This window comes from Struthio camelus, chromosome 4 (assembly GCF_040807025.1).
Source record: "Struthio camelus isolate bStrCam1 chromosome 4, bStrCam1.hap1, whole genome shotgun sequence".
Classification (NCBI taxonomy): Eukaryota; Metazoa; Chordata; class Aves; order Struthioniformes; family Struthionidae; genus Struthio; species Struthio camelus.
In genome coordinates this window covers 24,804,465-24,819,471 of record NC_090945.1, presented here as the reverse complement: position 1 = coordinate 24,819,471, position 15,007 = coordinate 24,804,465, and the positions used below count along the sequence as shown (strand labels likewise).

The window sequence follows — 15,007 nt, the reverse complement described above, 5'->3', positions numbered from 1 at the left end:
GTGCACCTAGCTGTTCCTATTTCCCTCTACTTCTGCCAGATTCTTCTGGCCTTATATAGCAGGCATTTTTATGTGAGAGGAGGAAATTTGTCTTTCTCATCTTTTCTTCACAGATGAGACTTCAAATAGTCTGTGACAAAAAAAGGTTAGGGAATAAATAGTCATAAAGTGTTTTGAAGTTTCACATTTTAAAAAGTATATATGTATTCTGTTACAAGTTATTAGCAAACTGGAAAAGAAAAGAGGAGTACTTACTGTCAATCCTTGTTCACCTGGTTTTCCTGGCTCCCCCTTAAACAAAACAAAACAAAAAAAGGAATGATCTCAGTAATACCGTAATATTTCCTGCATTCCTGCGTTCAGTTCTGTACCTAATATCAAAGTGTATTAAAATTCCATTCTTAAACAAATATGGTAGTTGACTGCACATCAAATATATATATATATACACATATATATGCATATATGCATTTTTTTTAAGTAACAGGCCAAATCACAAACATTTTAAAAGGCAAAATACTGTTTCATAATCTTTTAATAGGTTAGTTCTCCAAGCAACAATTAAGTACTCATGTCCTGACTCCCAGTCTCTTTGTTCCAATCAAAATATTCCGTTCCAGTCAGTGGTACTAAAGGACACAGAGAAAGGTTATTTTCACACATGTGCCGAATCGCAGTGTTTATGTATTCTAAAATTACTTACTACTCTGTGTCATCACCTCAGTCACCAGGCAAAACCTACTGCTGCATATTATCATGTTGCATAAACACATGAATATTGTGATTTTGAAGTCATGCAATAATTATTATTTTCAGCAGTTAAATATCTAGACTGGCTTTCAAAACGGTAACCCATAATTTTTGCCATGCATTCTCTTTCTGTAGGCACCACTCTACATTAAGTTAGAACCTATTGTGATCCCCTTTTCCCACATGTACGCATATAACTGTCTACAGAGCCAGTAAATGGATCAGTTGTAAAATACAGGCTAAAAATACCCATCCAAAAGCAGAGTTCTGATCATTTCAACAACCTGGTTTACACATCACTGCCTTGTAAACCCAACAGTTCATAGGGCAGCCCACGTATTCTTGCATCAACACAGCTGCAGGATCTTCTTTAAAAGCTTTGTCGCAAAAGAAAACCTACTGTTAAGAAATTAGTGAGCATTGTGATGATGCTAATCTTTTTGACAATTAAAAAGAATTAGAATTGCTTCTCTGGGTACGTGTGCACTGCCTTCAGAAGCAGAAATGTGCCATCTGCAAACACATTGAGATACCCAGGAGAGAGAAACCACACAAGCACAGGCATCAGACAGCTAATTACCCAAGCCTGTTGGACTTTTCAGCTCACTCTGAAGCCTTGCTAACTTGTATATACAAGCAATCTCACAGCCTGAAATCAGCATCAGGATAGGTCCATAAATGTTGGGACACATCGTCTTTACAGTGAAAGGATTTCAAGACCTGCCATCATATTCTATTGCTCCATTACCAGGAAAGAATTATTTTCTCCTTCCACTTCTTTTTGGAGGTGCTAAAGTTTCAAAGCCCTTGTACTGGAATCTGGTGATAGGAAGGGTATGGCAGGGGAAGCACCAATGCTGAATATTGCTCTATGCAAAGGCAAATATGTTCAAGTCCTAACTGTTTCTTCTGCTGATCTCCAAAGAAAGACTTGGCAGAAGCTGGCACAACCATTCCTTACATCCCTATCCTTCCTTGGTGCCCTCTTTGCTGGCAAGAGGCCCAGCAGCATTTCCCTACTATTTCTACCTCCTCACCTCTCAAGATTTCCTGCCCAGAAACTGCCTCGTCCTAATCTCTAGAGGCTTTAAGTATCTGGAATAGGATACACACTTCTAGCATGTGAGGTACTAATAGCACAGATAGAGATGTTGCGAGCACACAGACTGCTTCTCAACCCTGCTACACAGAGGACGAGCAGTAACGAAGGTTGCAGGCTAGAGCTGCTCCCTCTGCCTTGCTAGTTTGGTTCCTGACTTTCTCGGGATACACAGCAAGTGTATGGGCATGGGTAAGGAGGGGGCCAAAACATCTTAGAGATCTGACGGTTGTAAGGACTTTGCTTGAGAAGAACAGGCTGGAAGAGAAGAGTCGTTCTTTGGGTTTTTTTTGTTTGTTTCTTTGCCTAGCATTGCAAAGGAGGAAATGATTGCCTTATAATGACGGTGAGGACTGCCTCCTCCAGATGTGGGACGCTGGAACATCCAGGTTCCTAACAATTCACAGCTACTGTTTTGTTGAATGTTTAGGACAACAGGGACTGCTCTTCAGCTGAAAAGTCCACACATATCCTTTAAAAATACAAAGCTGTCGCTACCTGTGGGCCATGTATTCCCTTTACAGGTGTCCTGCCTGACTAAATATCAATCACACAACCTTGGAGGAACAAGCCTGTTGAGGATGAGCAACATTAACCTGAAGCTACAGGACACTGAGAAGGAGCAAGATGGTAACAATAATCAGCAGTCTGGGTGGTTTCCATCTGAGCGCTTGTTTGCATCTGATTCTAGCAGTACTGTAAACTGATTTTTCATAATGCCATAGGGCTTAAGATAGCCACATTTTAAAAAACTATAAAAAGAAACTCTCTCTTGCCATCTAAAGTCAAAATCACTGCAGAACTATTATAAAGTGGAATGACCTCATTGCATAAAAAGCATTACTTTCCTGTAATGAGAAACACTAATGTTCCCTTTGCTGAGAGGCCAAAAAACCCCAAGCAACCCACAGTCACATTGTAATCAGCAGTACTTCCTATAACAACTGATTCTCCTAGCTTCATGTACGTAAACTACAAAAGTGTTATCACTGCATTAGAAATTGGTTGTGGTTTCAGCCTCACCACCACATCAAACCAGAAGCAGATGCTGAACGCAGTCAAACTGTACCACATTAAACAAATACAAGGGATATCCAGGTGAAGTCCAAAACATGGATGTACTGCAGGACTAACTGAAAATGAGTAGGTAGCCAAAGTAAAGCATTTCAAAAGATAGCAATAGATTTAACTGCCATTTCATAATCTTGTTTTAGAAATTTTCAGGGCAATTTTGTTAAGAAACCTAAGTATTACAGTCCTTAATTGCAAAGTCTTACTGGATTTTCCCAGGAAGTTTTAGCAGAGCCCTACTATTACGATCATGTTATGTTATATTTGTACAGTTAGTACAATTTTGTATTAGGAAACCTGAACAAGGCCAAAATAGTAGCTTAGATATTTTCTTTCTTGTTTTTACCTAAAAAGGCCCTGCACGGAAGTTTTTTGCCTTCCTGTCCTGGCCTCACATAATGAGCTATGATTTTTCTTTCAAAAACTGTTTCTATTTCTAGTGCTGCTCTTCACCTTGCTAGTTCTCTATATGTACTCTCAGCCTTGACCTTTACTTACGAGGTGTGTATGCGTGGATCTGCACATGTGACGCTTCAGTTCTCTTATCGCCTGTCTGAGACTCTGCTTCCATATTAATAACACATGGAGATTCATAATGAAAGGAGAGATACTTCTTTCAAAAGATAGGAAATTTGAGGAGGTCACAAAATGTAAAACAAAAAACAATTTCACATTTTGGAAAAAAAAGTCATGCGTTTATGTGTCTGTTTAAAAAGTTTTTCATCAGGTCACGAAGAGCCAAAAAGCTCTGGGTCTGATCCTGTGCCTAAAACAAACAATGAACAATATACTGGATTCTGCTGGTAGCTCTAATGAAATATGAGGGACAAGTCAAAGAAAACAGTACTTTTCTACTTGTGTAAAGATGGCAGAATCTGATTCAAAGAACGGAGTAGCTGGAGTGTTTTATCATACTTTGGGCAGCCAGTGTTTAGCAATTTATCACTTTAACTTCAGGATTTTTGAGGCTAAATCATTAGGAAGCTAGCAGTCAAGCCAGTCCATGCAATGACCTTGTCTCCAATTTAGCTTTATCTCAAAGCCTGAGTAGAAACATTTGCTACTGGTAGAGCAGGACAGGCCCTCCTCACACAGCTATTAAAACATCAACGAGCAACTCGGAAATCCTAGAATCTGTGGGGAAAAACTACCAGGGATGGAAGGCAAGACACCTAGGTGTTACCCTTAGCCCTGCTGTATCTGCGTATGTGTATGTGCGTGTATGTCCTTCTCTCTCTTTAGGTATGCCACATAGTCTGTCTCTGTGGAAGGTTCAGCTTCCACAATTATATTCACAAATCTTATTTTATAAAATATCTTGGAAGGTGAGCTGGCACATGAGAGGAATCTGGACATCATAACAGCAACAGACTAACCCACCGGTACGCCAGGCATCCCTCGAGGACCGTCTTTGCCAGTATCTCCTGGGGGACCTCTGGGTCCTGGAGGCCCTGGAGGCCCAGGGGGTCCAGCTTGTCCTTGGTCCCCCTAAACCAACAAAAAAACGCTATTAGAAGTTTGCTTTAGAGGCATCAATCACACAAGTTGGCACTGATTTACCTAGAAAGAGCGCAAGACAGGCTGGAAGTAACTGCCATGAGCTGATTACTGGCTTTTTCACTTCTTATGGCAGAGATAGCACTTTGCCTGAAGACCAGTGTGTTGCACCTGTCCAGTGCAAACAGTCGCAGGGCAGAAGGCTCAGATTCTAAACTGCTACAGCAGTCCTACAGCAGGACTTAGAATTAAAATTTGGGGTAGCTTAGCAAACTTTTACTCATCCAGTTTTCCAGAGAACGTAATTATTTTTAACAAGCAGGTGAAACGTTTGCTTTAAGATTGTCATGATCATAACAAAGCTCAGTTTAAAAAAAAAAAAAAAAGTATCTGTGAGAATTGTAAAGTTTACATAGCAATCTTCCAGGGCCCATCAGTGATGCAGAGAAAGACTTCAAAAATGAGGATGGAAAATAATTACTTTTCTAAAAACCTGCACATAATATTTAAACTGTTTTGGGGAGCCATTTTAGAGTGATAATTAGCCAACTCTCTTAATGATTTAGACCAATTAATTTGCAAAAGCCAAATTTCAATGGCAATTTTCAAGAAAGCTGCCAAAACATATTACCTTCCCCTTTTGAAAAAAAAAATCACAAAAAATAGTGCTCAATTTAATTAACTTCCAGTAGAACATTTCTGCAAACCACTGAAAAAAGCTGACTGCATCTTAAATGTGGACCATTCAGCAAAGCTGATCATAGTCTTTTAAGTGATAAATTTCACCAACAATTGCTTCATTCCAAAATATTTTCAAATGAACAACCTGCTATAAGAAGGCATCTGACAAAAAAGGTACAGCAAAGAGTAAACTGAATGTAAAGAAGAACCAGATTCCAGTGAGATCAAGCACTACCTTAATGAGGCGGCGTTTAATGAGCTGCTGATCAGCAGAGAGAAACCCATGATTGATTTTAGGAAACACCATCTGATCAGGCAGGTGAGGTCAAAGGTTGAAGATCAGAGATGAGAGAGTTGAAGAATAGACATCAGAAGGCCCAAGAAAGAAATAAAGATATATTCATTAGATTTATAATAACTAAAATAATATAAACTGGTGCTTCTGCCTGACAGAAACTGTGAAGAAATTAACCTCTAATTATACAGGACACAATGCTTTATTACTGATGGATTAATCACATACAATGAGTTAACTGTGCAACTTTTATCTCCACAGATTTCTTGTGAGAATTCTTCACATTTAAATTTTTCATCATCCAGGCTCTAAAAATCAATTTTTCTTGTATGTTGTTCTTTCAGCAAAGCTTCTAGAGACAAAGCACCAGTTCAACTTTCAGTCAGATTTTCCAACCAGCATATTGTGCCATGAAGAATGGTGTCATTTTAATAAGGACTACAGTCCCAGCTTAACCAGATTGCTTCAATCCTTCCCGCTTAATTTGCAAATGCACTTGGAAAAATCTGCACATACAGATTAAACTTCTGATGCATAACAGATACAGATAACTGACTCTACATATAGCCAGTATACAGTTCCCAGACATTTTCCACACTCCTGTATGCCTCAGTAAAGCATAACTACAGTAAAACCTCATCTAAAAATAAAATACTAATCAAGAACACACGGAATGTGGGTGCTGCTGGGGGTAATACTGTACACAGTTATAGATTTGATCTCATGCTCTGCATTAGGAGTGCTTACACCAATGCAAAGTCACTGAGAGTTGACTTAGGTCCACCATTAAGGATTCACTGGTATCCAATGGTAAAAATCAATTTTTCATGTGCACTTTTATGCTGATACAGAGAGACCTGACTGAACAGGTACATGTCAGCCACAAACCTTGACGGTGAGGATCTGATTACTGTGCAGAGCAGCAGCTGTGGGGAAGCCTGGCAGACCCTAGGGACACAGCATAACATGGTACCAGAACAGCACAACACAAACATCACAAAGACAATTTACTAACAGACAAACAGAACAAACACTATGTTTAGTATGTCCCACATTTCCTGCTGACAGGTAACAGCTTCTCTGTCATATGGAAAACAGAATTAGGCAAAACGTTGTTACTTTACATCAAGAATATAAAGCGAGGAAGTTGCACAGAGGTGACTTCCTTAACATTTAAAGGAAGCGTTATGATCATTTGACAGTTCTTAGGCTATTAGCCAGCTAATGAGTGAGTCATTTTCAATTAAAACGTGCTACACGCTCATAGAGAACTGCACAGAAAGCTTTGACTCTGGTTTGTTGCAGAACTAGACAGCAGCGACAGGCGATTTTGAAGCACTTTGTATAATTACCATCCTGCTCCTCAAGTTCTGTTTAACATATGACATTCAGAACATAAACTGGTAACACATACACAATTATAAACACTAAACAACAGTCTACTACTAAATCTGGGATACTCCAGAATGGCCAAGTTCAACATTTTCAATATATACATAGCAGTATTTTCATATCCAGGGTAAAATTTTTCCCCTCCAACACTGTATGGTGCATATGATTTCTCACATTCTGTGTACTAACGTGCAGAACTTTTACTGTACTAATGCAAGCAAAGAAGAATTTTGTAATTGTGGGCTACTATGAGAGGTGAATTTTGCTCTCAGTTCTACATCCTTCTCACATTGCCTTGGAAGGTGGGAATTGAACCTTTAATAAAGCTGAGGCCTCCTGAGGTAGAGCGGTATACCGAAAGAAACCCCCAAACCCTCTCCTTTTCTTTAGCATAGCGCACTGTCTGAAGCAGAGGTTCTCAAAGGTTTGTTCATGGACAGTCAGGCAACGGCTGAGAGACAGCAGGCTGAGGAACACAGAATAAAATATACCCTAGTACCTCTAAGCTCCCTACAGGCATGCAGGCACCCACACAACCTCTGTGAGAAGGAGCTGGTGGCATAGCCCCTGCTGGGAGGCCTGGAACATACAGCTGCAGGGGTGCAATTTGGCAGCTCGAAAAGGGAAGGCTGTGCAGGCTGTGGCTCCCTGACATGATGGCTTCCAAGGAGTTCCCCATCAACACCAAGTCAGGCAGCGCAGGGCACTACAGCAGACAATCCCTTTGCGAGCCCCAGCCGGCCAGAGAGCTGTGCCATGTGCATGCCTGGCAGAAAGCACCAATAGGCAATAGCTGCAGCAGGTTCTTCTAACATTTCAAATATCTGCTCTGTTTGTATCCTCCAACAACATCAAAGATCCTCTAGATCACAAAGATTATGCTGATCTTTACAAAAAAAAAAAAAGGCATAGCTATTTTCCTGATGTAGACAACATGTCCTTCACTGATGCATTTGAGATGCACTCAGCAGCTTTATTCTTCAGGTACCCTAGTGAGACAAGAGGAAGCTGAGACCCTGTAGGTGGATCTCTTTCAGTCAGTGAAAGTTTTAACAGCCTCCCCACTTCTTTCGGATGAACTGAGGTATGGCTAAATACATTCCTCGGTGACCTGAAATATCCTCTTTAGAAACAATTGAAACAAAAAGAAAACAAAAAAGGTAAAACTCCCAAACATTTAAAGAAACACACTCCTGAGACACTGCTAAGATTGGAATCATTTAGAAAACAGATTTAGAAAACATCATTTAGAAAACAGATGGACCAAATTTGCATTTATCTTATTATGGAATATAAGTTAAAGAAGTTATTAGATAGTTATGTGCCAGAATCTTTACATCTGTGATTCATTAGTCCTGCTGTGCACATGGTCCATTCCTCTTTTTGATAAAACTACAATATTCATGTAATGAAAATGAACATAAACAAGGAGTCTACAAAAGAACTAAAACCCGAGTAGTAAGCAATAAATCTCATTTATTTAAAAATGGATAAATAGAAAATCTTTTAAGCACTTCATTGTTACACATCAGCCTTTAGGATTACAACACGGTAATTTTCTTACTTACCTCTGAATAAATATATTTGGATTTTTTTTTTTAAAGGAAACTCAAGACACATTACGTTTGATTTATTTCATTCTGAATAGGAAGGAGACCTAAAAATTAATTGGGAAAGGAGTTTAATCTGAAGATACATTGTTTTGCTAGGAAAAATTCATAAAAAATTTTAGAGGAAATGGAAGAATTTTGAAAGTTTCATGTAGCTCCACACAGGAACATTCATGTGGAGCACTTCCTATTCCATCCCCAGCATTCCTAATGCCTCCCAACACCATAGGGACAAGTTCAAGAGTAGTTACCAGTATTGTAGGTTTCTATCTATATAAACAATACCTGAGAAAAGGGGACAACTTTGTTTTTCAACAATAGCTTAGAATCTTCTTTCAGTTTGTTCCCAGTTAACATAAAGCCTTTTTCCCTTTGCACAAGCCCAGGCATAATTTCCAAACTAATGGCTAGAGAAATCTAATGGCAACTTGGCCTAGATCATCTTCGCATGTGTTACATGTATTTGGGAGGGTTAGAAATATGGGAATATTAAATGGAACCCTGCAAAGATATTAAAATAAGTGCATAGTTTTTGTATGTGTGGGAGGCTTTAGAAAGCATTGCATCTTCTGGCATCCATGACAGATAATGCTGGCACACAGTGAGTTTCTAAAAGGGTATAAAAAATCTATCCTTCCCACAAACTGAGTTCTCTTCCTTTCCTGTCGCTCTGCTATATATATAGCCTCCTATAGCCCCTAGATCGGTTTTACTTTTTCTCTGTCTAAAGCTGCTCTCAAAGATGGATTCAAATTTATTCAATTTTCTCTTTATTTGGTTTGATTCTTGAACTGCACAGAGGAAGGGCTCCTGTTCTACGCCCTGGGAGGCCTTTACAGAATACAGAGCACTACAAAAATCAACCAAACCACTGGCCCACTAAATCCCACTGCAGACCGTTCATCCTCACCTCGAAGTTCTAGCTGGTTAAAATTTTTAAATCAACCCATTTTTTGCACCAATTCCAGTAATATCTACCCAAATGCCCAAGCCAAGCATGATGTTTCGTGGAGGCTAACAGGCATGCAACTGCATAACAGTGCCCTGCTTACCGACCTGGAAATGTATGTAAAGCCTACTCATTCCCATGCAATGGCCACCAAGAAAATTGAAGGATGACAGAACATCATATCATTCCCTCCACTTGATTTTCTACTCAGACGTAGTAACTCCCATATTACATCCATCACATTCTTCAATGGAGTAATTTCCACTAGCAGGCCTGAATTTTTCACAGTACATTCAGCTTTGTGCATCTGTCTACATGAGGTCAATGTTATAAGAACATAGTAACCTTATTGTATGATAAGCAAACAACATTAAGCATCACCATTACTAGTTTTACACTAAGTTACATAAACTCCATTTTGACTATTGCATTTGCTTACTGCAGTAAATGTCAGAGTCCTCCTTAGGATTTTCCTTCTGACCTGTCAATAAATCCATGCTGCACAAGCTTACATGTTCCTGTGAAGACATGGTAAACGAGACAGGAATTACCACCTGCTGTTCACTTGCACTTCCTAAGGTTACAGCCAGCTGCTGCTATTTCACATCAAATCACACAGGCTTCAGGCCAGAGTGATCGTGACACTCTTTATGGCTGTTTTTCCTCCCCCCAGCACCACCTCAAGCTTTAATTAATCCCTCAGACCAAGCGCCAGTCCTGCAGCTAATTATTGTACCTGCCCTGGGGAATAGTGTTCTGTATCACCAGCACTGTGCCATGGACTCTCAGTGGGAGCTCTTTTATATAATCCCTTTTATCATAACTGCTGCTTTCTCCATCAGCGATCTGCTAACTAAAACAGCGTACTGTAAAAAGAAAAGGATCCAAGAATTTCTTTTCACTTAGGCAAGGAATTTTAATTTGAATGCATTATGTAACGGTTCAGACTCAGTATTAAAATAGGAAAAACTTAACGTTTAAGAACTAGCACAAGCTGTCTCTGGCTAGAAAGGGATCATTGTAAAAGTGTTATTTTTTTATATTCACCTCTGTATTTTCACAGTGAACTCTAACTGACACTGCACTGCTTTCAAAATGAACAAAATTCGAAAAGGCCAGCACTTACCTATTTTGGTTCTAGTATTAGATGAATTTTCAGTGAGGCAAATATCTTTTCTACACGTGACTCAGTTATGACTTCTGACGAGTAATCACAATCTGATCTATACAAAATATCCTTCCTGAGGGCAGACCTACTCTCCCTAAAACCGGTGGTAAAAATCAGTTTACTTCAAGATGGATTGGTCCGCACAGAAAACAAGTTGATCTTCACAGCAAAAATCTTTTGTCTTGGCTCATTGCGTTTCTCTTCATTTTACAACCACTGCAGTTCTTTGAAGAAAATAAGTGATACAAACCACTTGTATGAAATATTTTTAATAATAAATGTCTACATAGCATTTTCTCGGTCATGGGCCAAGGCTATAGAAAAAGGAGAACAGGATGTACCGAGACTTCCTTCCTCAGCATTCCTTTGGCATTACTAAAAAAGAGGAAGATGCAAACTTACTGGTGGTGAGCGAAGACACGCACTGCCTAGTTCTTAAGATGGGAATGACAACATCCTAATCTTGGGAGCAGGTATGTGGCACTCGATCCCTCGAGTGTCACAGCTGTTCTGCATTCCCCAGCGGTACCTCATAAGCCTAACATAAAAGGCATAGTCTGGAGAGCCACCCAAAGCCAGAACACTCCTGTGAATTCTGAATGAAGGCATAGTTCAAGCCCATGTCTCCCAATGTTTTAGACATAAAATTGGCAGCTAGTACCCTTCTGAGTTCTTTCCTAACCTCTTCTAATTACAAATACCAACCTTGTTCCACTTTGTTACCCTAGTTTCAACTTAATGGAAACCACTGGAGCCACAACAGCCTAAAACTAGCCAACTAGAACAGATAATTAGACCCACTAATGGAGTAGATAAATACCCTTGCTGGCTTTTGACAGACAAGGAAACAAAGTCTCAGAAGTCAAATTAACTGCTCACAGGCAAGTCAGCATTAAAACAGAAGTCAGACAGTTTTCCCAATGAGGCTTCTTCTGTGAAAATTGTGTTAGCAGAAGGAATCATATAAGCTTTTTCAGTCGTCTTATTGTGGCACAATAACAGTATAGTTTATAGTTTAAACAGTGGTTAGATATGGTTTATAACCAAAACTATAATTTGCTTTACATATAGGACAATAAAAAATAGAAGAACTAACTACATGGCTAGTTGTACTGTTAAAGTGTGAATTTAAAGCAGCACTGTGTCTTTTCAGTCAGTGAATTCTGTTTGAAGTAATGCATAGTAAACCAGAAAATTTACTTTTATACACACATAAGAATATCACTTAGGGAATATCATCACTGTATCATGACCTTTGCTCCGGCTTTTGATAGTATACTCATATAAACAAAAAAAAAGATTAGCAAAATTAAGAAAAGAAAAAGCTGGAGACAATGCTAATTTATGCAGTCTGAGCAGTCCCTCTATTAAGACAGATAAAATTTCTGAGCAGTATTTATAAAAGAAATTAAGAAAAAGATTCAGGCACAGTATGGAAGATATTGACACAATATGTTTAAAATATGTAAAATTATAATAAATTAATATAATATTCTGATTACAGTACTACACATTTTGGCTTCGACAAAATGTTGAACCAGGATACAAATTAGCTGCATGCACTGTTCGGGAACAAAGCTTCCTATTACGTTACTGATTTGCTACATCTGCTATAGTTAGCAGTTTTCCAGCACAGAAGAGTAGAACCTACAAAAATTCTATCACCAAACACCCATTTCTCTCTCCCAAGCAGCAAATAAGCAGCAAATGGACTAAAAGCAAACAAGGAAAATGAATGTGTTAAATAAAAAAAGAACATTATATCACTATCTGAGCCTAAATGGTTTAACAGCATATAAAGAATCTGTGCAGACCCAGCTGTTAGAAAATGTACTTAAACATACCAAGAAAAGAAAATAATTTTATGAAACTACTGAAGTATGGCTTCTGAGTGGCTTCATTTGTATGTAGACCAAAACTAACTTAAAGTCAGCTGCTGGCTGATGATTTCTAGACCTGATAAAGAAGAAATCTCTCATCTACCAGAACTAAAAAGAGAAGATACTTATTATGTCATTTCCAGAAGGATGACAGCAGATTGATTAAGATGCGCAGTGCTAGCTGGTCCATTTCCAAACATTCACCTCTGAAGGTCTTTTTCCATTAATTAGGATATAATCTCTGCTTGGGCAATAAATCCTTTGAAGTCCTTTCATTAAGAAAACTTTGAAGGCTTTTTAAAACTGGAATAGAGCTCAGCAACTGGAACTGAGCAGTGGACTGACATCAGCGCTTATTCTAACAGCCCACAAGCTAAAAGCCATCATTTTAAATTTTGTCATGGCTCAGCACAGTAATGCAAATCTCCATGGACATGTCATGAAGCCACGTCCTCTGGAAAAAGTAAACAAAAGACTTACTAACATTACTGTCTCTTACACTGGTATTGAGGAAATCTAGTTCTGCATTTGACCTAAATGTTTAGTCTACTAGAACATTAGAGTAACCAGCAGAGAAGAAGCCCGACACAAAAATACATAAAAGTGAACAAAAAAAAATTTCTTCAAATAAGATTAGGATTTTTGAACACACCCACCAATACCTTATCTGTGGTCTCATGAGATCAAAGGGCATGTTAACTTGCTGCTCAAACTCACACTCAAAGCATGAACTTCTACATCATCCAGACTACTGGATGTTGTATCATGCTTTGGCTCAAGTTTTCTACAGGCAGTATTGACATAAGTAGATTTCCTTAAGGTTAAGGAAACCTCTCAGATTCTTTAAAAAAAGTGGGGGGGGGCGGGAGGGGGAGAAAAAAAATCACATCCATTATTCTAAGAATACAAGCTCATGACCTCTGGAAAGTATTTGGAGGCTCAGGTCCCTACTACTGTATAAATTTATCAAGGATATTTTGAAGAAAATCTGATTTTCAGAGAAGCACAGTATACACTCTGTATGTCTAATGACTGTGAATAAAATCTTTGAAATACTTGATTACTGTTTTTACAGCTTTGTAATCATTTGAGAAAGAAGGAGCTCTCAAAAATCTCATGACCCAAGATGAATACTTGAAGTGGTATGTGCGAGGACAGAAAGCAACACTTTTATTTCAGATATGTTTTTCTTTTCATTTCAGCAGGATTTTAAAGCTTCAGGGTCCCAGCTCGACCTAACAAGTCTCTATATTTTGGTTTATTTTACTAATGAAAATGCCTAGAGGAAAGCAAATAGCTTTTGGAAAGACTAAAGGATGCTTTTGAAATTTCAAAGCCATAAAAATGACATGGAACAATAAGGTCCTTGCTAAAGTAAGTGAGTTTCAAAACAATACGTAAAGTGTTGTAAAAGAAAAAAAACCTTTAGGCTTCTTAACTCTAAAAGATAAATTAGTTAGAAAATGTCCATGACTTTTAGATATTTTAGATATTATACTCAATCTGCCTGCAAGCTTGTCAAATCCAAACATTGATGTCAGTCCAAAGTCACTTCCAGGTACAATACTTTTGTAAAACAGTACAGCATGGCAGCACCTCCAAAATCTTCTATTTTACAGAGGCAATGGTGGAAAATTACATGCAAAGGTAACCAACCGGGGATTAAATGGATTTAGTTTCATTTGGTGCATGACTAGCTTACACATGTAACTTCCACTAATTACATGTTAAATCCTCTGGCACAGCAAGTTGAGCAGATTCACCCTCAAGACAGTAAGCAGAAGACATAACTACTGTACCATGAAAAATAAAATGGTCATAGGCATCACAGTACTTACTACTTGTGAAATATACATGGGGAGGGAAAAAAAAAGGAAAGGCTACTGCAAAACACATTCAAATCCACTTCAGAATGATAAAGGGAAAACCCACAAGACTGGGCAAATTACCTAAGTTATACCTACGTATTTCAAAAAGAAGTACTTTACTGCAATATGCATGGATTAAATAATCAGCGAAGCCACAGCTAGCCCACAAGATGCTATCCACCACCTCTATATACGTTCATCTTTCTCCTGTATCCTCAGCTAATCTCAACTGGCACCTCCTGCTGCACATATGTTAACTTTACCTTGATGTACGTAACTGTGAATTTCTTCAGTTTGATATTTTGCTTTCTAGCTGTACTGTATTTGCCAAAAACAAAAAGTAGCCATAACCATGATTTATATGGTCCAGCAGATATACCCTCCAACACAAGGGGTATATCTTGGCAAAGTGGGACACAACAGTCCCTGTGCATCAGCTACTCCACTACAGTCCCTGCAGGCCCTCTGCCAATAAGATAACACTGAACAAACCAGTACTACCTTTTTATTAGGTTTAGTCAGCACTTCTAGCCCCGGGTCTGAAACCTACAACATTTTTCTCCACTTTCTAATTCTTCCAGCTCTCCAACTTCCTGCCAAGATTTTCAGATCAGTTGAAGCTATGGCACTTTTGTCTCCCCTCTAAAACCATCCTCTGCCCTCCCATTTTATGCTGGCATGAACAACAAAGAGTACCATCAGCACTTATACTGATACCACTTTACTTGTTTTTCTGTGTTGACACTT

General features: G+C 38.7%; 1 protein-coding gene across 1 annotated transcript in view; it reads right to left on the bottom strand.

Annotated features, from left to right (window-relative positions):
- Positions 1 to 15,007, bottom strand: part of COL25A1 (collagen type XXV alpha 1 chain) — a 308,844-nt gene that overhangs the window by 87,903 nt on the left and 205,934 nt on the right. Inside the window, exons 8-10 of the mRNA XM_068941897.1 lie at positions 5,334 to 5,405; positions 4,301 to 4,408; positions 256 to 291 (exon numbers count right to left, since the gene is read on the bottom strand). Coding sequence (XP_068797998.1) covers positions 256 to 291; positions 4,301 to 4,408; positions 5,334 to 5,405 — 216 coding nt within the window. The remainder of the gene's footprint in view (positions 1 to 255; positions 292 to 4,300; positions 4,409 to 5,333; positions 5,406 to 15,007) is intronic.